The sequence below is a fragment of the Arvicanthis niloticus genome, chromosome 23 (assembly GCF_011762505.2).
Source record: "Arvicanthis niloticus isolate mArvNil1 chromosome 23, mArvNil1.pat.X, whole genome shotgun sequence".
NCBI lineage: Eukaryota > Metazoa > Chordata > Mammalia > Rodentia > Muridae > Arvicanthis > Arvicanthis niloticus.
This window is the reverse complement of record NC_133430.1, coordinates 16,316,870-16,340,552: the sequence shown is the minus strand read 5'-3', so window position 1 is coordinate 16,340,552 and position 23,683 is coordinate 16,316,870. Positions and strand designations below refer to the sequence as shown.

The 23,683-nt window shown below is 48.0% G+C and overlaps 1 protein-coding gene across 3 annotated transcripts in view; it reads left to right on the top strand.

Moving 5' to 3' along the window:
* The window catches only part of Slc24a4 (solute carrier family 24 member 4), a 135,085-nt gene that overhangs the window by 99,903 nt on the left and 11,499 nt on the right, over positions 1-23,683 (top strand). For 2 of the 3 annotated variants that reach the window (XM_076921360.1, XM_076921362.1), the window contains 4 exons: positions 165-307; positions 4,369-4,538; positions 8,862-9,066; positions 22,436-22,602. In XM_076921360.1, coding sequence (XP_076777475.1) covers positions 165-307; positions 4,369-4,538; positions 8,862-9,066; positions 22,436-22,602 — 685 coding nt within the window. The remainder of the gene's footprint in view (positions 1-164; positions 308-4,368; positions 4,539-8,861; positions 9,067-22,435; positions 22,603-23,683) is intronic. The other variant, XM_076921361.1, reaches the window with a different exon arrangement.

Below are 23,683 nucleotides of genomic sequence, written 5' to 3'. Positions count from 1 at the left end.
TCCCAATAGTCTTGCCAAGAAACCCCTTAAGCTCAGTTGGAGAGCCTCCCTGGCTACCCTCCATGTCCGGTGCCATGTTGACTATATGCCTGATGCCCCACCCACCTGGTAGGATGGGACTCCCCCCTCTACTGCTCTGACCTCCTGCCTTACCCAACTCACAGGTACAATATGAAGATGCAGATGTTTTTCACAACCAAACAAAAGAGCATTGCAAATGGTAACCCAGTCAGCAGCGAGCTGGAAGATGGTAATGACCTCTATGACAGTAGCTATGACGACCCTTCTGTGCCATTGCTGGGGCAAGGTAAGGCTGAGCAGACAGGAGCTGTGGACCCTTGTGGAAGACACACACACACGCATGCACACACACACACACACACACACACACACGTCATACACACCCCCAAATGAGGCGAGAACACCCACGTTTGAGATGTTGGTCAGACTGACATTCACTTTGATGGGAAAGGATAAAAAGTGAGAAAGTCTCCTAAAAAACAAAACAAAGAACATGAATTACATCAGAGAAAGAATTTCATGCTTCCAGGTGTAAGTGGGAAGCTTGGTTGACTTTAGAGATGCAGTGTTGTCTCTGCCCGAGAGAAGAACCCAGAACAGGAAGCTTAAGTGACAGAGCCTAGGCCTCTCTGTACATCTCCTGTCCTTGAGAAATCCATCCTGGAACCTTTCCCCTCCCAGGCTGTGAACCCTTGCCTAGAGGGACACCAAGACCTGAGAAAACCAGTCTCAGCTTCTCAGGCAGCCCAGCTCAACCCAGAGGCCTGCTTGGAGGCCCACTCCAATGTACCTTCATCTCCCTAGCTCCTCTGGAGCCAGGCCCTGTCTTCTTGCTCTCAGCCTCAGAATTGTCTTGATCTGAGAGCCACTTCCTTGGAAATATCCTCAATTCCTAATAATCCGGCCAGTTGTCAGGTAACACCCCCTGCCATGGGACAGCTACACCATCCAGAGCAGCATTAAAGCCCGGGTGATAGGCACTTGTGATAGGAAAGGGAAATCCAGAGCTACATGGCATCCTTGATCCACTCCAGGCATCTTCCACCCTCCTTCCTCAGTGCTCCCAGGCAAGTCTCGACGTTTTGTAGGGGTCTTTAACTTGCTTGTGGCATCAAGAGTGGGTAGTCTCAGGCTCTCCTTGACTGTGGTGGCAGCTAAGGAATCTCTCTGTCCTGGGCAGAACAAGACAGAAGTTTCCTTGCAAGAACATTGTGCATAAATGTCTTCTGTTCTGTCTTGGGTATTCCCAAGAAGATGACATTTGTCACAGATGCTCCACTGGGTGGTTCATCTTTCTACATGAAAGGAGAGAACTCACGGAATGGGGGAGCCGTCCCAATTCAGAGGATCCCACTCTACCCACTGGAGTCACACCAATGAGGGATGGCCAGTGAAGCCCAGATCATGGGGATGAAGGTGTTACGAGTGTTTCATAAATCCCCAGCGAGGTGTCACAGAGAGCAGGTTGTAGAACAACCTCCATGATGGGGAGGCTCTAGCATTGGCCATAGTTTGGGATTCTCACATCCATAGTCATGGGGTTCTGTGGTACTCATTGCAAGTCCCACAGTCTGACAGGATAGAGACTGTCTTGCTCTTTATGGTACTTGAAGCTCCTTTGAACCTTAATGACAAAGAAGGAAGATCTGAGTGGAAAATCAGGATGTGCCCACTTCCTGATGCACTGCTCTAGAGTTGCCTCCTGTCCTGAGGCTGGCAATGGATGCCCACCCCTGGTGCCCCGTGAGAGGCACCCCTCACATATAATAGGATCTTCAACTCTAACCTTCCCAAGAAGTGCAGGCTCCCCACGCCAGATGCCCACATCCATGGCCCATTTCTGGAGCTCCGTGGTGTTCTTATCACTTGTATATGCAGTGACAGAAGGGTTCTCCATAGGTTAACACCACCTTCCCCAACATTGCTAAGTCCGGAGTAACTTCTAGAAAGTTGGAAGACTGATCACAGAGCTGGCCCAGACACTGGGACTGAGGGAGAAGCGAATCTCCTACACTGCTTCTTAAACATTTACATTCGAGGCCAAGGAAGGAAAGGGTCCCAGAGGGTTGCAATCTGCTACAACATAATGCTCCCCTGAATAGAGTGGGCACATGGGAGGAAGAATTCACAGTAGCACCCCAGGACTGAGAGAACCAGAACTTTACACTTTGCCTATCTGGCATCATCGCTGTGGCACGAGATAACGTCACTTTCTTTCCCCCTTCCTCACCCCCCTGGCAGGTGGCTCTCCAGCCACACCACAGAAAAAGATGTCTTAATTGCCTGCTGATGTTTCAATGAGACCCTTGGGCTGGGGGTGTAGTTCAGTGGTAGGTGCTTGCCTGGTACACACAAACCTCTAGAAAGAATGAATAGGAAATGACCTGCTTTTCCAACCCTGCATTTCTCATATAAAATCTAAGGCTGAACATTCAGATTCTTTGTAGAAGAAGCAGGGAGAAGCCCCTTTGCACTTAAATGTTCTTAGACACCAGGTAGCTCTGCCCACTGCTTCAGTCTCCTCATTGGTTCTCCAGTGGGTTTGTTCACAGCCTGACAGCCAGGTCTACCTGGCCACCAGCTGCCATCTTGGATGAAGCTGATCAAGCTCAGAGAACTCCCAAGGGGCCCTTCCAAGCTACTCTGGTATTGGACACAACCTAAGTCTGGAAAGAGAAGGGAGGGGGTAATACTGGGCCTTAGATGGAATTGCCAAAAAAAATACCTTACAGTTGAGTACCCTCTGGCCCTACCACTCTCCGCTTGGGCATGATGGGGGCAAGGGAGCCGAGGTGTCAAGGCTCCTGCCTCACAGGCCTCGCAGGCTTTCTCCATGCAGTGCCTGTAATGAGTCTGGTTCTACAGAATGGTGTATGGCACATCTGCTGCAAGGGTTTGCAGGTGCCCCTCCCTCTGGCAGCCCAGAGCATCAAGGCTCCCTGTGGAAGGAGTCTGCTACTAACACCCTCCTTCATGTAACACCCCCGGCATCCCTGGCACCAGCAAGAGCTCCGCCCCCAGACTCTGCCGCCGCGCGCTAACCCACCTGTGGCCATCTGTGCCGGCCTCTGTGTCCTTAACTCTTCTTCTAAATTGTAAGTAATCTGCTCTCATCCTGGCCATAACACATGCTTTTAAGCAGTAAACACACTCCATGAGCCCAACCCCCACACTGTCCACCTCTGTGGAGGTTAGTGTCCATCTTGGACAGATGCACGGGCCCCCAGCTGTTTCTAACCCACTTGTCTCCTGTCTGCTGAGCCTTGCTGCCTGTGTGGGGTGTTGTGTATGTGAGTGTGTTTGCAGGGGCAGGGAGGGCTGTTTGCTGTGCATTTTGCAAGTTTTTATACCACTAACTTCTGCATGAGTTTGCCCTTTGGATCTGCTCCTTGCTCACTCAGTTCTTCATGCAGGACGCCATAGAATCTGGTGCTGGGTGTGGCAGAACAGCCATGTCTGTTTTCTTAGCCCCTTTGAGGGGACATTCTGCCTGTTTCAGGGTGCTGTGTTCATGAGTGGTTTGGTTACTAGACTTTCCCTAGCACTTGGAATGCTGTGTCAAGCTCCTGCAGACGCTGGCCCGGGACTGGGGCTTATGCTCTGTCTCCCAAGGAAAAAGAAAGGGCACCGAAGCACCCTGGAGGGTATCAGGGTTCATCAAAAATACTGATCCCTGACAACAGCATGTCTTCAAATGAATAGGCTGGATCTGTGATAGCTATTCTAGGGCCTAGGGCCAAATCTTTCACCACCCTGCTTGCCGGAAGCAGCCACCCCACAGCAATGAGGATGGCTCACTTCGAGGCAGAACAAAGGGTTCTGGGAAAAGTTACAATGATACTGGCCTCTGTTTCCCAGCATTTTCCACCCCTGAGGACCCTTATTGACTTGGAAAGTTTTATCTGAGTCTCTAAAACTCAGGGTGCTGGTGGTCCTGTCTTCACCTGTCAGGTAGACCTGTCCAGTCATGAGTGGTAGGTGCAAGCACTGTCTATGGCATAGGTAGGCTGTCCCAGAGTCCTAGCCAAGGCACTGAAAGACACTTGCAGCTAAGGCTGAACCCTGGAAGAGAGATATCTGAAAGCCAGGCAGCAACCATGAAGAAACCAGGGGTAGCACATTGGCAACAGGTTATCTGCCAGTTCTGGCTAACTTGTGGAGTCATGAGTATTCCAGAAGTTAGCCAAACTTTAAAGGGAGAAGCTAAAGCCAGGTCTCTGACCTCAGGGAAACTGCCATGTGCCAAGCACATGGCCCTAAGATGTTGGCTATGATAGGAAGTTAGTTACTATCACCAGGGCAGTATCCTCCAAGGGGCCAACACTAATTATGGGGAATGCTCTACAGTGAAGGAGAAGCCCCCCTACAGCAAGACCTCCGTGGTGATGGTGGATGAGATTCTGAGCTCCAGCCCTCCCAAGTTCACCTTTCCTGAGGCTGGCCTGCGCATCATGATCACCAACAAGTTCGGGCCCAGGACCCGACTACGAATGGCCAGCAGGATCATAATTAATGAAGTAAGTTAATCCAGCACGTGGGTACAACCTGTAGCCTACAGATTGCATGTGGGTAGAGAGTAGCTGTGGAAGCAACCCAACACAAAATTTTAACCTTGCTTAAAATAAGACTTTTTTTCTTTGCAATTTTTTTCTTGTAACTCAATCACATGGTTCTCAGGCATGAACTTTATAGATGACCGCACCCACCATATCGCAGTGTTAAAAGGTTGGGCACATTGGCTGTTCTGGCTGGTTTTGTTTGTCAACTTGACACAGCTGGAGTTATCACAGAGAAAGGAGCCTTCATGAGATCCAGCTCTAAGGCAGTTTCTTAATTAATGATCAAGGGTGGGAAGGCCCATTGTGGGTGGTGCCATCCCTGGGCTGGTAGTCCTGGGTTCTATAAGAAAGCAAGATAAGCAAGGGAGGGGAAGCAAGCCAGTAAGTAACATCCCTCCATGACCTCTGCATCATCTGCTTCCTTACCTGCTTGAGTTCCAGTCCTGACTTTTTTGGTGATGAACAGCAATGTGGAAATGTAAACTGAATAAACCCTGTCCTCCCAAACTTGCTTCTTGGTCATGATGTTTTGTGTAGGAATACAAACCCTGACTAAGACACTGGCTAAACAGAAAGTGAGTGACCTTGGGTGGGTCTGGTTCTCCCATGAGCCTTATCCCCTTGGGACTCTTTCTGGAACTGCAGTTATGGAAGGAAGGGCAGGGGTCGGTAAGCAGAAAGTAGAGGAACCCTACCCCTGAAGTATTTCAGTATCTGTCAGTCACTAGAGTTAATTAGAGAGAAGGAACCTGCAATATGGAGTTTTCTTCACAATGTTAATTAGAGAGAGAACCAAACATGAACACATTCCTGTTCTCTGTGGACCGTGACCCTTGAAGAATTGCCAGTTGTCTTAGTGTTCTATTGCCATTCTCCATGACCTAGGTAATTTATAAAAGGAAACATTTAATTGGGGGCTTGCTTCCAGTTTCAGAGGGTCAGTCCATCATCCTGGCGGGAAACATGGCAGCAGGCAGGCAGGCATGGTGCTGGAGAAGTAACTGAGAGCTTACATCTGCTCCGCAAATAGCAGGAAGAGAGAGGGAAAGAAGGAGAGAGGGAGAGAGGGAGACAGAAAGACAGAGACAGACAGAAACAGTCTGGGCCTGGTGTGGGCTTTTAAAACAGTTATTAACCTTTATAAACAGTTTTTATATTTTTTGCTATGGGACACAAGTCATAGCACAGGAGGAAGGAGCCACTGCAGAAGATTCTGGAGGCAGACTCCCTCCTAAAACAGCAGGGGATTGGATAGCTTAGGGGAGGCACAGCTCAAGGTTTCCCCACCCAGCACTTTCCTTTAAGACTTCTACATTCTTGGGGTCAAAGCCCACCCACAATGACACGTCTCCTTTGACAAGGCCACACCTCTTAATTCTTCCCAAACAGTTCCACTAACAGGACGAACCATTCAAACAGACGAGCCTATGGGGCTATTTGCCTTCAAACCAACCACCATGCTGGTGAGCAGAGATAGCTCCTGAGGATTTTCCTCATCACAATTGCTGTTATGGGTGTCTCCTCATTTGAAAAAGGAGTCATAAGTCGTCTATCTCTCAACCAGACTGCAGAGATAATACAGTCTGTAGCTCAGAAGCTTAGCCTGTTCCCTGGCCTGGCTTTCTAAGTGCATTCTGGGACTTGCTGGCCTCATTCTCAGAAGTAAGTAGTGGCCAGAGGACTGAGACTGTGGAAATTAGTAACCAGCACATGGATGTTGCAAAAGCACTATTCCCCAGTGATTAAAGGTTGTCTCTCTGGAACACTTTATGTTTTGATTTACTGCTACATGTGTCATCTGTGTGGAAAGTACATTAAGCAGGGAAATGTCTTCTGGGTTTGAAATTGTCCTGGTCTATATTAGTGACATTTGTTTCAGGAAATTTTTATGGAATCTAGCCCATTTTTCATAAGCATGAGAATAATACCCACAGGATTTGGAGGTCATGGGGAGGGTTGGTAAATAACTCTGAAAGATTGAAAGCAATGGCTTTATAGTGTCTTATCACATGAGGACTTGAGATTGTTTATTTGTTTGAGGAATGTAGGCTGCTCTTGTCTTCACAGTGTTATCCAGGCTACCCTGGATCCTCCTGCCTCCTCTTTGGGCCAGGCTTGCAGTTATGTGCACCACACCAGGTCAGAGTACCAGGCTTTGATGAGCTGGTGAATATGGGCTGTTGGTACTACAGATGTTTTCAGCTGCTGGGGTTGCCCTGCTCTGTAAGGCAGCCTGGAAGCCACAGAGACTGGGCTCCAGAGAAAGGAACTGAGTTCAGATCACAGACCCGCTGCTAAATCTCTCGGTCTCCTTGGCTTCAGTTCCTCTGTCTAATGTTATTAGACAGGATGCTCCATCCACATGCACTGGGGGATTGTGCCTAGCCTATGCAGTAATTTTAGGGACAGTCATCATAGACTGGGAACAGTGGAGAACCAAGCCCACAAAATACTCCGTTTCAAACTTGTTTATTGAGACCCTCTGAGGAAATGGCTTGATAAAGTACCTGTCTTGCAAACACAAGGACCTGAGTCCAATCCTCAGAACCCACGTTTTAAAAGCCAGGCCTGTTGGCATGTACTTGAAATCCCAGCGCTAAGGTTCCATTTCAAACAAATGGCAGACAGCTCCTGATGTTAACCCAGTGTCTTCCACATGAATGGTTGGTTACCCATTGCATGCATACCTACACATTTGTGCTGTGTACACACACACACACACACACACACACACTTATCTGCATGTACACATGAACGTGCACACATAAACACACACACTTACCTTTGTGTGCGCAATATGCAACCCTGTAGTTTCATTTCTTTAGTCATTTTGACGATTTATTTTTACTGTACTTATTCACATGTGTGTGGGATACGGTGTGATCTTCTGTTGATTCTGTAAAGCCAGAGCTGCAGCCCTACTGTGGAGCGATGGCCCTCGCCTTCATAGTTCTGTCTCTGCACAGATAGGTCTTTTTTTATTTGTTTTGTTTTGTTTGGGACTTTGTGGATGGCTTTTTGTTTAATCCCTACTAACTAACCAAATACCACATGTCTAGGCCCAAATATCAAACAAAGGCCCCTTTGCTCTTTCTGGTGGACTAAGTAAATATTGAAGACTGTGGGGGAAGAGTTGAGAAGTACCCCTCACCCCCTCACCCTAACACACGGAGCCAGCCAGACACACAAATGCACACACCTATGTGAAGGCAGTTCTTCAGAGCGAGGGTGGGCTTCCATTATGAATGGTAATGGCTCCCCTATGAGACCACCAGGATAGGTGCTGGGCACCACATTATGGAAGTTTACTGAGGGCCTCAGCTCCTTTGCTGGGTCTCTTGAAGTGGTAGGAAAGTTTGGATGTTGCCGTGGAATGCCCATGAAACCAGGAGTAGAGCAGGGTGGAGAGAGCTGAGCTGAGATGGCTGTAGAGAACATGAAGCCTGTTTATTTAATCGTTTCTTTCCTTTTCATCTTTCTTTTCCATTTATTTATTTATTTATTTTACTTTTGAGGTGGTGTTTCTTTTATTTTTTTTTTCTTGGTTTTTCAAGACAGGGTTTCTCTGTGTAGCCCTGGCTGTCCTGGAACTCACTCTGTAGACCAGGCTGGCCTCGAACTCAGAAATCCGGAGATGGTGTTTCTTATAGCCCAGACTGGCCTCCAAGTTACTATGTAGCCAAGCATAATCCTTGAATTTACAATCCTCCTGCCCTCCTCCCTTCCCACCCCAGTGCTGGGGCTATAGGCATTTACCACCAAACCTGGTTTGCTCAGTGTAGGGATCAACCCAGGATTTCATGCGTGCTAACGGGTACTCCTCCACGGACTCGGCTACATCCTCGTCCCTGTTGATGTCATACAATACGCCGTCTGTCTGGGCCTGTGTTCAATGAAGCCCCCAAACTGAGCAAGTGAGACCAGGCAGTCTGGGGTGGCACCAAAGCTGCTTTTGTCATTAGCTGTGGCAAAGGGGTGGGAGGAAGGGTGTGGCTTTGATAGAAGATGCTGGCTCTGGAGAATGCATTCATAGGACATGGAATGAGATGCAGAGAGACAATCCATTGACGAGAAACCTAGCAGGAGGATGTTTGGCAGCAGTGTTTGTTGGAGAAACACTGACTGGAACTAGATTCCAAACTAGCACACACCCAGGACTGGCTACAGCAAGTGTTGGCAACTGATGTGTGTTGATAAGAGTTGGGACACGGTAAAAAAAGAAGGCATTGCATGGTTCTGTGCCACTCAGCTTGGTGTCTGTCTTACCTCCTGTCCCCACAGCGACAGAGATTGATCAACTCAGCCAATGGTGTTAACAGCAAGCCACTGCAAAACGGGAGACACGAGAACATGGAGAATGGAAATGTTCCCGTGGAGAACCCTGAAGACCCGCAGCAGGGCCAGGAGCAGCAGCCGCCACCGCAGCCGCCACCCCCAGAGCCAGAGTCAGTAGAGACAGTCTTCCTGTCGCCCTTCTCAATGCCTGGTGAGTCTGGAGGTGCTGGTCCTCTAGCCAGGCTTCTGGGGGTGACATTTGGACCTAGGCCATCAAGATAAAGACCCTGACCCTGGAATGGGGGAGGACTGATGAAGAGGGTTGCCATTGAGTCACCAAGGCTCCCTAAGGCCCTGGATAAACATACTATCAATATTACAGGTAAGAGTTGGGTAGATGCAGATACCACTGAATGTGGTTGGAGCCTGAGGGACAGAGAGAGGCAATTTGGCCTTCAGGAAGCACCAGTAACTTCTTGCAAACATACATGAATGCTATGGGCCCCTGGTTAGTCTTACAATAATAATAATAATAATAATAATAATAATAATAATAATAATAATAATAATAAAAAAAACAGCAACCAGTAATATGGTTTTTATGGACACTAGCAGCAGGGGGTATAAGCCTGTGAGCAGGGAGATGTTCCATTGCATTGATGCAGAGGTCAAAGGTAGATGGCATCAGGTGTCCTGCACTGTCATTCTCCATCTTATTCCTGTGAGACAGGGTCTTTCACTGCACCTGGAACTCAGCTGGTGGCCAGCAAGTCCCAGTGATCTTCCTGTCCCTGCAACCTCATACAACTGCATCTGGCTTTTCATGTAGGTACTAGAGAGTCGAACTTAGGTCTTTCTGCTTGCATGACAAGCACGTTTACCTGTTGAGCCATCTCTGCAGTTCTCCGTGGACACTCTTACCCTCTCAGTCTCATGTGCAGGACATTTTGGCTCACTCACAACCTTACTTTCAGATAGGATATTCTAAGGTGATAACTGCTCCTTACATAGTTCACCTGAAACTACTGGATGTACTTTCTCCTGTAAATAAGTCGGATCAGACCACAGGCTGCCACTGGGCTTTAAGCATCTTCCAGTCTTACTTGGAGTCTTTCCTACAGGCCTGGGGTCACCTACCTGCTGGGTTCGTACTGAACATATCCGATCTTCTCTCTCCTATAACCTCTGCTCCAGCCACCCTGGCCTTCTCAGTGCCATCCCTCAAACACCCACACACCTTCCTACCGTGGTACCTTCACACTGCCCTTCACTGGAACATACTTGTCTCAGTTATCTATATGACCCCCACACACACACACCTCTGCTCCAGTGTCACCGTATCAGTGTGGTATCAGTATCAGGGCTTCCATGTCATGTTATTATAAATGCTTTATATATATTTTTTTTATCTTGAGTGTCTCCCCGACTAAGCTATCATTTTCTTGGGGGGAGGGCATCTTTGTCTATTGACTGAATCACCGCACTCTATTTGAATACTTGAAAAGTTGCAGAGTGAATGAACCCAAGAGCTTGTCTGTGAGAGGCTCCAGAAGCCACTGTGTGCATTCTCCATCCCCAGCTTTCCATGAACTCTCTGATGTCTTCAGTGTGACCCAGAGTCTTAAGCACTGGACTCCATTCCCGAGCATTCTGTCCTACTGCCCACCCTCCTAAGAGGTAGCAGAATTCTAGAACTTTCCAATCCAGAGCTTCATATTTTTCTAATAAAAATTCTGTGTTTAACAGCCCACTAACACCCACCCTGCTTTGTCCCCATCTGTGTAGCTGGCCTGGGCCTACCAGTCTGGGCAGCTGTGTCTGGAGATGCAGACTCTTGTGGGACCATAGACTTCCTTAGAGTTTCTGGATTAGAAAACCTTCATGGTATGTGGCTTAATGCAGCGCCAGGGCTTGTCCTCAAACTCAGGGAATAGTTCCAAGCCCCAAGCAGGGCCTGGAAGGCACATGTGTCCATGCTTCTCTGGAGCTCAGCCTCTGTGGCTCCCAGGCTGCCTTATATAGTAGGTCAACCCAAGCAGCTGAAAACATCTGAGGTACCAACAGCCCGGGGCTTTGTCTGGATTAGGAATTGCTAGCCCTAATCAAGCACCTTTTCTTTTTCTACCAAAGATAGACCCCCAAAATGATATCTACTCCCTTACTAAGATCTCTGGGAATATTAGCCCTTGAGATTCAGCCTTTCCAGGGCCCCTCTGCTGTCCAAATGGCCCAAAGGAAGTGGTGTCTCTACCACCAGTGAGCTTCCCTTCATCTCCATGGGACCCACACTGTGTATGCTCAGCCCAGTCGGCTGGTCAGGGTAAAAGCCACACTAGTTTGGTAGGGGTTGTTCCTGAATTATCTGGGATTCTGAGAGCCAAGAGATGTGTGATCCTCTCCAGATCCAAGGTCCCCATAAAGAGGTTCTCCTTAGGACACGCTGATGAGGAGGACTTCCATAGAGCAGTGTCCTAGGAAAGCAACACATACCTCCAGGGCAGGTAGGACGGGATCGGCCCTAGGTGTATAAGAGATAGGGACACAAGCCTTGGGTTCCATCCTGGGTACCACCTTTACAGCCCTATGTCATCCCACCACTGGCCCCATTCCTCTCCTGTGTCTATGGGTTTAAGTCATGGGACACAGGGCTATGGTAATCAAAGAACCAATGTGGGGGTAAGGGGGACTGGAAGAGGACCACAGCAAGAAAGGAAGTCCGGAACCTGTGATAATTGTCCCTTGATGATCTATGCTCTTCTGACAGGTGGGTGTAGGCAGCTCTGAATCCATCTACTACTCCCCTCTGGCCTCTCCATTGGCATCCTGGTCCTGAAACATCCAGGAGCCTATAGGAGAGACACATGGGCATCAATTATTGCTCTGTAAAGTGAGGCAGCCCTTTGGAAGAATGACTTGTTTCCGTTTCCTCCAAACCTTGGATATGGCAGAAATGGAACTGCCCCTAGGACCTGCCCCTCCTCCCCACATCCAGATCTGGAGCACCTCAGTGATGTAGCTGTGGGGTCTCTGGGTGGGGCCACTTCATAGAATGGAGCTAGTTCAAGGGGGCCCCAGCTGCCTGCTAGGTAACTGCTTTGTGAACTCTCTGTGAGCCCTTTGGGGAGCTCTTGACCCTCCTCTGTAGTTGGCACACTTTCTTTGTTGGCTCCAGGATGTCCTTGGGTGTGTGGCCTTGACCTAGCCAAGAACAACAGCTTCCTGAGGTTCCCCTCAGTTTCATGCTCAGGAACCAGCCTGCTTCCCATATCCAGGGAAAGCTTCCTTTGTGTATCAGAGGTGTTTACAGGGTTGCCCATGGAAACCATAGTCTCTCTTCCTCCTCTCTGGGATCAGAGTAGCCATGGAAACAGTACAGGGTGGTGATTGTCCCTCTAGGTGTGAGCAGTGACCTGGGCCAGGGGAGGTGGAGGTTGAAGTTCACAGGCTGTTAGAGAAAGCCAGAAAATCCCACACCCACGACCTCAGTTCTGGGTTTCTTGGTCTCCTTTCAGCTCAGCTCTGCTGGTTTCACAGGCCTAGGGCCTGTCGTAGCTCTGAGCTACTCGTAGGGGTGCATGAGGCTGGTGCTTTCTCCACCAGCGCCCCTTAGGAATACCAGGGACAGGAACCTTTGGAAAGGGAAAATGCTGTCCCTGGGGTCACCTGGCAAGCAATGTGCCTTATCAAGGATTCAAGAGATTAGTGTCAAGCAGCTCCATGCTGCTGCTTCTGTGCTGGGTCAGGCAGGCTGGGGGTGAACTCTGGAGTCCTTGATTGATCGTAGATTTGAAATTCAGCCCTTCCTTGTCCCAGCACCGTGACCCACCACAGCCCCTCACTTTTCTGATCCACTTTCCTACTGGATCCTCACCCACACTGTACGGTGCTGGCACTTACAGGCTATGGTAATATCATCAGGCCTTGTATCGTCTGATGCACAGGTGGCACTCAGAAGAACTCATGTGTCCTGTGACATGTTTCATCCACATAGTGTGTGCTGCACCCATCCACCCTGATTGGACCACATGCAGTGTTCTAGGAAAATCACAGGCCCCAGAATTCCCTTGGGCCTGGTCCTGCTGCCTTCCTTTGACAGTCAAAGGAAGGAAAGAGCCTGAGTGTCTATTATGTGCCAGGTACCAGGCTACAGGCATTTGCAGACAGTTGTTCTCCTAGTCAGTCAACATCTGGGCACCAGGCTCTCCTCTGGCCTTAGGGCTACAGTTGGGACAGGGCAGACAATGATCCCTGTTCCCTAGGAACTTCCAGGGCTGCAAGGCAAATATGGGTCAATGACAACATGGTGTGTTTTCTATTATGTGTGCTCAATCTGTATGTAGCCCAGGCTAGCTGTGAATGCAGCCATCACAAAATCTACCTACCTAAAACATTGAGACTTTTTTTTTTTAAACTGGGCAGTTCTCAGTCATGAATTTTATAGATAATAGCATTGTGTTTCAGTATAACCGAAATATGAAATGTGTGTGTGTGTGTGCTTGCGCATGAATGTATGTGTCTGTGTTTCTGTGTGTATGTGTTCTCATAACCCATGGGCTCTAGGTTAGATAGACCTGAAATTTAATGTATAGCCCAATAGAATTCTACTTTGTTCTCTATGGCTTAAGGGAGCCAAAGGGCTGGCCACCCCTGTTATAAATGACCCCAATCCCTCACTATATCTATCCAGAACAGGGGGCAGAGGCCCTATCCTAACCATCCAAAAGCTAAGACAGTAATGCCCAAGCTTCCTCATAGCTTGGTTTTTACTTCCCACCATGACCCCCAGAGGCTAGGGTGTGGCCTTCCAGGGAGGAGGAGAATCACTGTCTCACAGAAACCAGAGTTTATAGTCCTGGCTCTATCCTAAACAGTGGGCTAGTGACCCTGAGACCTAGCCAGGGGGAGACTGTAGATATGAGTTGTTTATTCCTGGTATATGATCTAGGATGCCCTGCTTGTCCATGGGAGTCTCCCTGATCCTGCAAATAAAACCTTTCTCTCCCACTTCATATTGTACCTACCAGGATGGGACCTTCCTGTCCCACCATCATCTCCTGGGACACATGCCAGGTGCCACATGAAACAGAACTCCTCTAGCTCTCTGAATTAGAGTCCTAGACACCCTGAGACTGGGCCCTGTAAGCAACAGGAATCTCTCCTCCCACAGTTCTGGAGGCCTAAAGTCTGCCATCTGAATGGTAGCATGGCTGGGCTCTGCTAGGGGATGTCCTCCTGGCTACTCATGGCATGGCATGCTCGGCTGCCTCTGTTCCGTGTGCGCACCTGAAAAGAGAAAACATTCAGAATCTCTCTTCCAACACTCTGTGTGTTTGTGTGTGTGTGTGTGTGTGTGTGTGTGTGTGTGTGTGTGTGTGTGTGTGTGTGTGACTGATCTAGGGCTTGTCAGCTGGGCTGGCTTGCCAGTGAGCCCCAGGATTCTAAGTCTTTAGTGCTACAATTAAAAACAACACCACACCTGACTATCTATTTATTTATTTTAACGTGGAATCTGGAGATTGAACTCAAGCCTTACAAGGTAAGTAATTTACCAACTAAATCAAGTGTGTGGCCCTGTGCTCTCATGAGCTCGTTGAACCGGAACAGCCTCCTACATGCTATCTCCAAATGCAGTCACTTTGAGGTTAGGGCTTCAGCTCTCAATTAAAGAAGCAAAGGATGCAGTTCAGTACATGACAGGATCTCTCAGGGCTTCTACCTTTACACCTCGTCTTCCTCGGTTCAGTGGGGCTTCTGATAGTGTGCTGGTTGGAAAGAGAGAAGCCTTTGGGTCCTTCTATCCCCAGTAATCTGGTACTGATGAAATCACCTCTGCAGATCTCCCGGGACTGCCGCTTCTTGGGTGGGATAACTTACCTGCAGTTCCTGGGACAATGCTCACAGCTCTACCCACTTGCTCACTCTGCCCAGACCCCAGAGACTCACAGAACTTTCTGTTACAAATGACCTTGCTCTTGCCTTGGTCACAGGAGCTGCCAGAGACACCTCATACTCAGTGTACAGCTTGAGGCCAGGGTCAGGATTTCAAAAACAGTTACTCTCCTGTCAATCATTCTGTACACATCCCTGTCGGTCACTCCTGAAGATCAGCTCACAGATCAATAAGAACAGATCCTGGCTGAGCACTTTTATTCTTTACAATAGCTTTATTGGGATATAATTCACACCTTTTCATGGGTCCCCACGGTCATTATTAGCATTTCCCCAAGTAACTATATAAGTAGCCGTCCCTCCACTTAACCCTCCCAAGCTGCTGGCAACAACTACCCTGCCTCCTGTCTCTTTAGAGAGATCTAACCTGCATGTTTTATACATATGAAACCATGTGGTGTGCCACCGTCTCTTGTTCCAGACTGCTTCTACTTAGCATAGGATTTTCAAGGTTTATCATCACTGTAGCAGGCACCGTACTTTCTCCTTTGAGTGAAGAGACCACACTAGTGTAGATATTTGGGTTGTTGCTATTTCTTGGCTGTAAATAGTTGTAATACAATTAATTCATCAGCTATTTATTATTAGTTTGCAGCACTGGGACTCAAACTCAGGTGCTTATGCATGCTAGGCAAGTGCTCTACCACTGAGCCATATCCCCAGCCCTATGAGTAGCTGTTCAAAGAACTAGTAGTCTCCTGCTCTTAGAGGAGGCTCAGTAGTTTTCCCTCATCAAAAGCAGTAATTCTCTGGTTCTGTGTAATAAATCACAAATAGTCTCTGAATAATAAGTATGACTGGGAAGTTTTAGACTAGATCCCTTAGACTTTCCCTTTCCAAATGGGAAACAGGCATGTTGGATTTCTAGGCAATCCCAAGATCCAAACCGACTGCCAAATCAGAGTAGCACTGGCTGGGACACTCAGGATTCTGACCCAGGACAAGGTGTCCCAGAGCCCTGGCCTTTTCTGTTATGCCTGTGGCTGGCAGCAGAAGCCACACTACTCCCTTTGCCTAATTCATGTTGTTAAAACAAGCTTGCCAGGCTGTGCTCCGTGCTATGGCAAATTCAGCACCCCTGCGGCCTACTCCATGCCCACAAACACAAAGCCACAGAAAGGGGAGGGGGCCCACCTCCTCTTGATTCTGCTTTTCAGATTGAGGAGCCTGCTGGGAAGTCAGACCAAGGATGATGGTGATGGTGATGGTGGTGGTGATGGTGATGGTGATGGTGATGGTGATGATGCCACTGCTTTTTGCTTTCTTTGCGGCCTACAAACATGGGGTGGGGGTTGAGGGAGGTTGCCATGGGAGATGCTAAGGGCCACTTCAGTACCCTTGTTTCTGAGGGTTGTGTCACAGTGAAGTTGGAGAAGCAATGAAACAACACCTCCACTCTTATCCTAGACCTGAGGCAGGAAGAGCCTGGGTAGCCACAGAGCCTAGTGAGGAGGTGTGGGGGAGGGGGCCTCTAGCTGTACAGCAGGGGCTTTCCTCAACCCCAGTGGTCTCTAGTATCCACTAAGCATCTCAAGTTTGTACTTGTGGTGGCCTTGCTGGGAGGGCTGTTTCCTCCCTGGAACAGCCTGAATCCTCCCTGGGGGATTCCTGTTTCCCTAATGAGGAGTCTGGGATTGGGGAACCCCCACATAGGTGAAAAGGAGACACAGTTAGGACTGGCACCCAGGTCTGCCTGATGGTAAGTGTTTGCGTGTGGCTGCACTCCTCTGTTGACTGCAGTGTAAATGGTAGCGGCAATGGGAGGGGAGATCTGTTGCTGGTCAGCTCCAAGCTCGATGCTGAAAGGGCATCCACCACTTAACCCATCCTGGGTCCCCAGGGGCAGGGCCCGCATTTGAATGCCAAGCTTTTCTTAGTCAGCCTGGGGAATCCTTGAGGGGGTGGGTGGACCATGGGCAGGACTGTCCCACAGATAAGGATGAGGCTCACTCAGAGAGACTAGCCCAGGGGGTTCTGAGACTAACCTCAAATATGGGGACCCTGGCCTCTTCATTGACAGAGAGGTGCAGGTCAGGGCTGTCCTTCCATGTGAAGACACAAGTCTGAGAGGCAGCACAGCAAGGCTCTTAAGAAACCTAATCCTTGCTTGTCAGCATAAGAGGAACATCAGGTCCCAAGGAAGGCCTCCAGGGTCTGCTGCCACAGAGCCACTCTTCCTTGGTGTCTCTGTCCACCACCCTGCCAGTCTACCTATGTGTCAACCCTGAGCAGGGCCTGACCTTACTGATGCTTATTGTTTCCCCACACACCATCTCTCCCATCCTCAACCCAGGCCTGCAAACCTCAGAGACAGATCTCTACCTACTGGGCTCCTCTTTGACCCTCTAGAGCCCTTAGGATCAAAGCCCAAGCAGTGCTTGAAAAGGAGGTACCCTGTAGGTGGAAGATAATGGGGTAAATGACAAGCTCAAATCCATTCTTGCTGTGTGCTAGACCCTGTTCAGTGCATCCATATGCATCATGGGAAAATCTTCTTGCTCTCACAATTTTCAGCTTTAAAAAAAGAAAGAAAGAAAGAAAGAAAGAAAGAAAGAAAGAAAGAAAGAAAGAAAGAAAGAAAGAAAGAAACCAAGATGAAGAGAGGGTGATTATGCTTCTAAGGTCACATAGCTGTGCGCACATCAGAGCAGCAATTCACACCTCACACTACAGTCAATCACAAAGTTACAATACTGTCAGAAAACAGCCAATTTGTTGAGAAGTCTAAATTCATCCATGTCATAAAAATAACAAAAGTCTATCCCTAGGATTAAGAGAATGAAAAACTTTTAAAAGCTTGGTTTTTCGAGACAGGGTTTCTCTGTGTAGTCCTGGTTGTCCTGGAACTCACTCTGTAGACCAGGCTGGCCTCAAACTCAAAAATCCGCCTGTCTCTGCTTCCCAAGTGCTGGGATTAAAGGCGTGAGCCACCACTGCCAGGCCTATTGTTTTTAATTATGTATGTGTGCACATTTGAGTACAAGTTAGACCCCCCTGGAGCTGGAGTTACACCCAGTATGAGCCACCTGATGTGGGTGCTAGGAACCAAATCTGGGTCCTCTGGGAGAGCAGCACACCCTCTTAGCTGCTAAACCATCTCTCCAGCTCAGAGATTTTTCTATCACATCCAAAGCTATGAGATAAACTGCTGGTGCACTGGCCGTGACTGACTGTTGGTACCTGCCAGCCAGTGGGTAGCAGAGCTCCCACAGGTTCTAGCATGGCAAGACTCAGGGATAAGCAAACAAATAGCACAGGGGAGCAGGGTGGTTCTCAAACTATGGTCCAGCCTAAGCAGCCACAAGGAACTACTTAGAAACACAGCATCATTATCATCTTCCTCCTCCTCTCTTCTTCATGTTTGTGGATGCTGTGCATGTGTGTATATCTTTACTACTTGTATGCCTAGTGCACAGAGAGGCAGAAGATAGTGTCAGATCCTCTGGAACTGGAGTTACAGGCAGTTGTGAGCTGCCATGAAGATGCTGAGAAACGAGCCTGGGTCCTCTGGAAGAGCAGCCAGTGCTCTTAACCCTGAACCATCTCTCTAACAGTCTGTGGCTCCAACTACTGCGGACTGAGGTGGGAGGAGCCAACCTGGACCACTTAGTGGAGACTTAACTTTTTTTTTTTTAATGCAAATTCTCAGACCCTTCATCCAGACCTTCCAAATCATCAGTCCTCTAGGGTGGTCAGATCCTTCCCAGGGGTTCTGAGTTTGAGAAACAGTGACACTGTCAGCCACAGGAACACTGAACTCTAGGGCCCAAGAAATTCTCTTCACCAGCCAGGGGTGCAGTCCACCCCCAGGACCACCAGTTAGCCACTCCCTTAATTGAAGCATCTAATTAGTTAACCATCCAAATTAGTGTGAGGTTTTCATCAACTACTACATCTGTTCTTTTCCCTCCGGCATGATGGGCCATCTGTTCTGTTACAGATCACTTTAAATACTTTTCTATCACATAATTAAGTTGTAATGTTCCACTTTAAGAGAGAAATCAGAGACTTAAGGAAAGAAATAATCTTAGGCCCCATCTTCTTCTCCTTGGAGTTGATGTACCCATCAGTCTGTGATGGCATTTTCCCTGACAGTGCATGGGAAAGGGAAGGGCTGAGCACCAGGAAGGGCTTCCAGGAGAATGGAGGCAGCTGTCGCTTGGGAGGCAAGAATTCTACCACTGAACTATCAGTGTTGGATGTTCCTTGGGATGGCCTTGAAGCCTTTTACAAATATTTTGTGGTGTTGTGTGCCTGTAGTCCTCACTGAGAAGCCAGTGGAGACGAGCTCAAAGGCTAACCAGCCTAAAGGAAATGGCACCCAGTTTCCAGTCAGAAAAAAAGCCAGGTAGGTGAATCCTGAGGAATGACACTCAAGGTTGACCCCTGGCTTCCACACTCATGTGCCTGTACACAGACACACACAGACACCACACACACACACACACACACACACACACACACACACACACACACATCACTCACTGTTTTAATTTCTTTTAAAGAAAATTCTAGTTTCCATTCACTAAAGTAACTGTCTGATCCACCAGTATATGACACCCAACTGTTAAAATCCACAGCAGCAGCGGAGACAGGGTCCACTAGAGGATTGTTTCCTAGGAAACCAGTGGTGGGAGGTGATGCTAACTGCCGGGTGGGACAAAGATGAAGACAGATGTCAAAACAATATGCAAAACCCATATCAGCAAAAGGACAAATGCCTGGTACAATTTCGTGTCTGTGAAACGAGAAATGTGTCAATCTGCAGTTTGGGTTCATCTATAGCGATGTGTCTGGGTATTTAAAGGACCAGGGTCACAATTCTTCTGTGCATGGGGTCATAGAATGTCTCAGCCTTCCTCCACAGTCAGGATGGGTTGTGATGGCGTTGGCAAGAAGGGAGTCTGGAATTTAGGACAAACCGTGGGACAGAAACCAGTCTCCTGTCTATGTTGGGTACACATGGTATGGAGAGGTATCTTTAGAAAGAGATAGGAGACAGCATCTGGGTGGAGGACCAACTGACTGCTGATCTCAAGCTAACCTCATTCTCTTTGCCCCTTCTAAGCAGCTTGGGTTGGTTTGTTGCTGTTATTTTGTTTTGTTTTTATAAATAAACACATTTCAATTATAATTGTTTAGGAAGTAAAAAAAAAAAAGTGTACATGCACAGCTCCGAAGCTGACAGGGCCACCAATCTGCTCTTCAATTTAAAAAAAAATGAGATATAAGTCATATGCCAAAAAATAGACCCTTTATGATACATTTTTCTTCTGTATTCACAGAACAGTGTGACCATCATAAATATATAATTCCTAAATATTTTTATTATTAAAAAAATCACCAAAAATACCATAAATAAAATCTCTCTGGTCCCATCTCCTCCCATCCTGGTAACCACTGGTCTCCTTTCTGTATCTGGACTATCCTATTCCAGACATTTCCTCTGGAGCCTAACACGAGGTGGCTTTAGTGTCTGGATTCCCTCCTTGTCATAATCTTTACAGCACTCCTCCCTCAGTCCTCAGTGGCATGCCTCAGTGTCTCAGTCCTTCTCCTAGACTTACGTACCACATCGACTTCTGTTTTCCTCCCTGGAGTTTGAGTTGAGATGTCTCCATCTGGGGCAATGGTGTGAGCATTTGAGTCTTTGTGACAATATTTATCTTCACGTCTCTTGGGTGTGTATGGAGGACTCCGATCCTGCATCACGAGGCAGCAGCTCTGCCAAACCCTTTGCGGGACCTATCGGACTGCTTTCTAGGGAGTCTAGACATTTTGCATTCACACCACCAGTATGTGAATTTTTGTACTTTTGACCTTTTTCACATCTTTGCCAAGTTTATTATGTCTTTTTGCTATAGTCATAGTTATGGGTGTGAAATAATTTTTAATTATATTTTTTTAATGACTAAAGAATATTACTTTTGTGTGTGTGTGAGTGTGTGTGTGTGTGTGTGTGTTTTATTGTGTGAGTTGGGCATTTTTAAATGGACTTTATGGCCATTTGTATGTGTCTTTGGAGAATGATCTGTTCAAAAGCCCCTTCTCCCCTATGTTTGCACATGGTCATGTGTGTATGTGAAGGCCAGAGGTCGATTTCAGTGTCCTCCAGTATTTCCTAATTTCCTAATTTTCTCTTCCCTGACCTGTCAGTTACTTAGGACTATGCTATGTGACATCTCCATATTTGCACACCTTCCGGCTTTCCTCCCAGTATTGAGTTCTGATTCCATTCCTTTGAGGTTGGCAAGCACACTCTGATGTTAGTCCTTCTAAACCCAATGGGTCTTGTTTTACAACCTAAAACTCAGTCTGTTCTGGAGAACAATCTGTGTGTGTTCTTCAGGGGGAACATGTATGCTTCCTTTCTGAAATATTTGAGGACCAATGAGATGGCTCATAAGAGCAATGAGATGGCTCATAAGACCAATGAGATGGCTCATAAGACGAATGAGATGGCTCATAAGACGAATGAGATGGCTCATAAGACAAGGGCTCTCCCTGTCAAGCCTGATGACCTGAGTTCAATCACTCAAACCCACATGGTAAAAGGAAAGAACCAACTCCTACAAGTTTTCCTCTGACCTGCATAGGCCAGCATCATGATACACACCCTCATCCATCCACACACAAAAAATAAATACATACAGGTGTGTGTGTGTGTGTGTGTGTGTGAATGTGTGAGTGATAAAATATTTCATTTTGTTGTATGTGCATGTGTTCGTGAGAGCAGATGTACGTGTGTTATGTGGACATTTTTTAAGTAATTTATTTTTATTTTATGTACATTAGTGTTTTGCCTGCATGTATGTCTGTATGAGGGTGTTGGATCCACTGGAACAGGCGTTACAGACAGTTGTGAGCTGCCATGATGGTACTGGAAATGCAGCCAGTGCTCCTAACTGTTGGGCTAGCTCTCCAGCCCCTGGAGGACAATTCTTAGGAGTCAGCTAGACACTAAAACACTAGGGCTTTTTCCCACAGGACCATCTTGCCAGCCCCAGCACTTGTCCTTCTTGTATGCACACACTGACACTCCTCGTCAGCTTTGGGGTCTTCAATGTGAGTTCTCGGTGTGTCTTCCAGCTTCTGACCCTCCTCCTGTGTGCTGGGCCACACACCCAGTGCTTCCCACACTCCAGGTGACACCATCCCGGCAACAACTAAGACAAAGAGAACGTTCTTAGGAGCAGATGAAGACAGCAAGGTGCAAAGCACTCAGCACCATGCCTGCCACTCTCCCTGGGTTCATTATTACATTGCCATTGTCCTAGCATGACCCTTATCCTCAGAAGAACAAGTAGACTTGATGGAATTGCTCCAGGCTACCTGATTCGAACTGATATCCCCCTCCCCCTCCTGGTTCCCCTGGACCAGCGGCATCCCAGCTGTTGGTTCACCTTTCTTATCTGGTCATTTTAAGGATTACAGTGGACTAAGTTAACCGGCCAACAAGTACTGAGTCCTCCTGCTACTTCCAACTGACTTGATGAGGATAACTCTGTGGCCTCAGCTACTTGGAGTCACACCAAGATTAACTTGAAACAGTAAAGCAGGGGTGGACGAGCAGCCATGTAACCCCATGTCTTTCTCTCCCACTCCCTGCTCTACCCTACACCCCCTTGCAGAGGCAAAAGGCGACAAGGCAAAATGGGTGTTCACTTGGCCCCTCATCTTCCTCCTGTGTGTCACCATCCCCAACTGTAGCAAACCCCGCTGGGAGAAGTTCTTCATGGTCACCTTCATCACCGCCACTCTGTGGATCGCCGTGTTCTCCTACCTCATGGTGTGGCTGGTGAGTGGCGGGAGCCCCTACCCAATGTCTTCCGAGCTGAGGTCTCACCTGTAGGCAAGCCACTGGCCTTGCTGACCTCAGCCTCTTTCTCATAGAGCCTGGTATTAACAAAGTGCTAACATTCCCTGCTGTGTGCACGAAAGTAGACACCATGCTTTGTTCCCTCTGAGGTGGGAAGAGGCATTGGGAGGGGAGACATGTAAGAGGCTGCTCTGGGGGGTGGGGATGGGCAAAGTAATGGGCCCCTCATTTCCAGGGTCCCCAGAAGAATGTAAAGGAAGGAAATGATATCAGTAAGAAGTAGGCAGAATTCTCTGCCAAAAAGCTGTCCCTTTCTGTGTGACAAGCACATAGAACAATTTTATAGAAAGCCAATTCTTGCCTTACAACAGACCCATGGAATAAATGCTTTTAGCATCCCCATTTTACTGATAGAGAAACTGAGGCATGGAGAACTCACAGTTGTATGAATAGCTGGGGAGAGTTGAAAACTAGTGTGGGTTTCTAGCAGAGGGCCTGGGAGCGACAAGAGAGAACATGGCTGGCTTTCCATTCTTTGGGAAGGTCATCTGTCAGATGCACACACTTCATTCTTAACACACAGGCCAGCAGGAGGGAAGGTGAGCAGAAATCAGCTGGTGAGTCAGTGGAGCCAGAAGAAGTTCTCTGTGGGCACGAGGGCCCATTACTCTTCACCCTAGACAGTGGTTCTCAACCTTCCGAAGGTTGCGAACCTTGAATACAGTTCCTCATGTTGTGGTGACCCACAACCATAACATGATTTTTGTTACTACTCCATAACTGTGATTCTGCTATTGTTATGAATATGTAAATATCTGATATGCAGCCCCATTGTGAATAGCTTGTTTAATCCCCCAAAGGGTCACAACCCCCAGGTTGAGAACCACTGTAGAGGAAGGATGCAGGTTAGCAGGAGGGATGGCTGTGGGGAGTCACACAGGGCCTTCAGTGTGCTAGTCAAGTGCTCCATCACTGAGCCACATACCCTGCCCAAGAGAATAGATTCGAAGCCGACACGACCATTAAAACTGAGCAGGCGACCCACTGACCCAACTCCTGG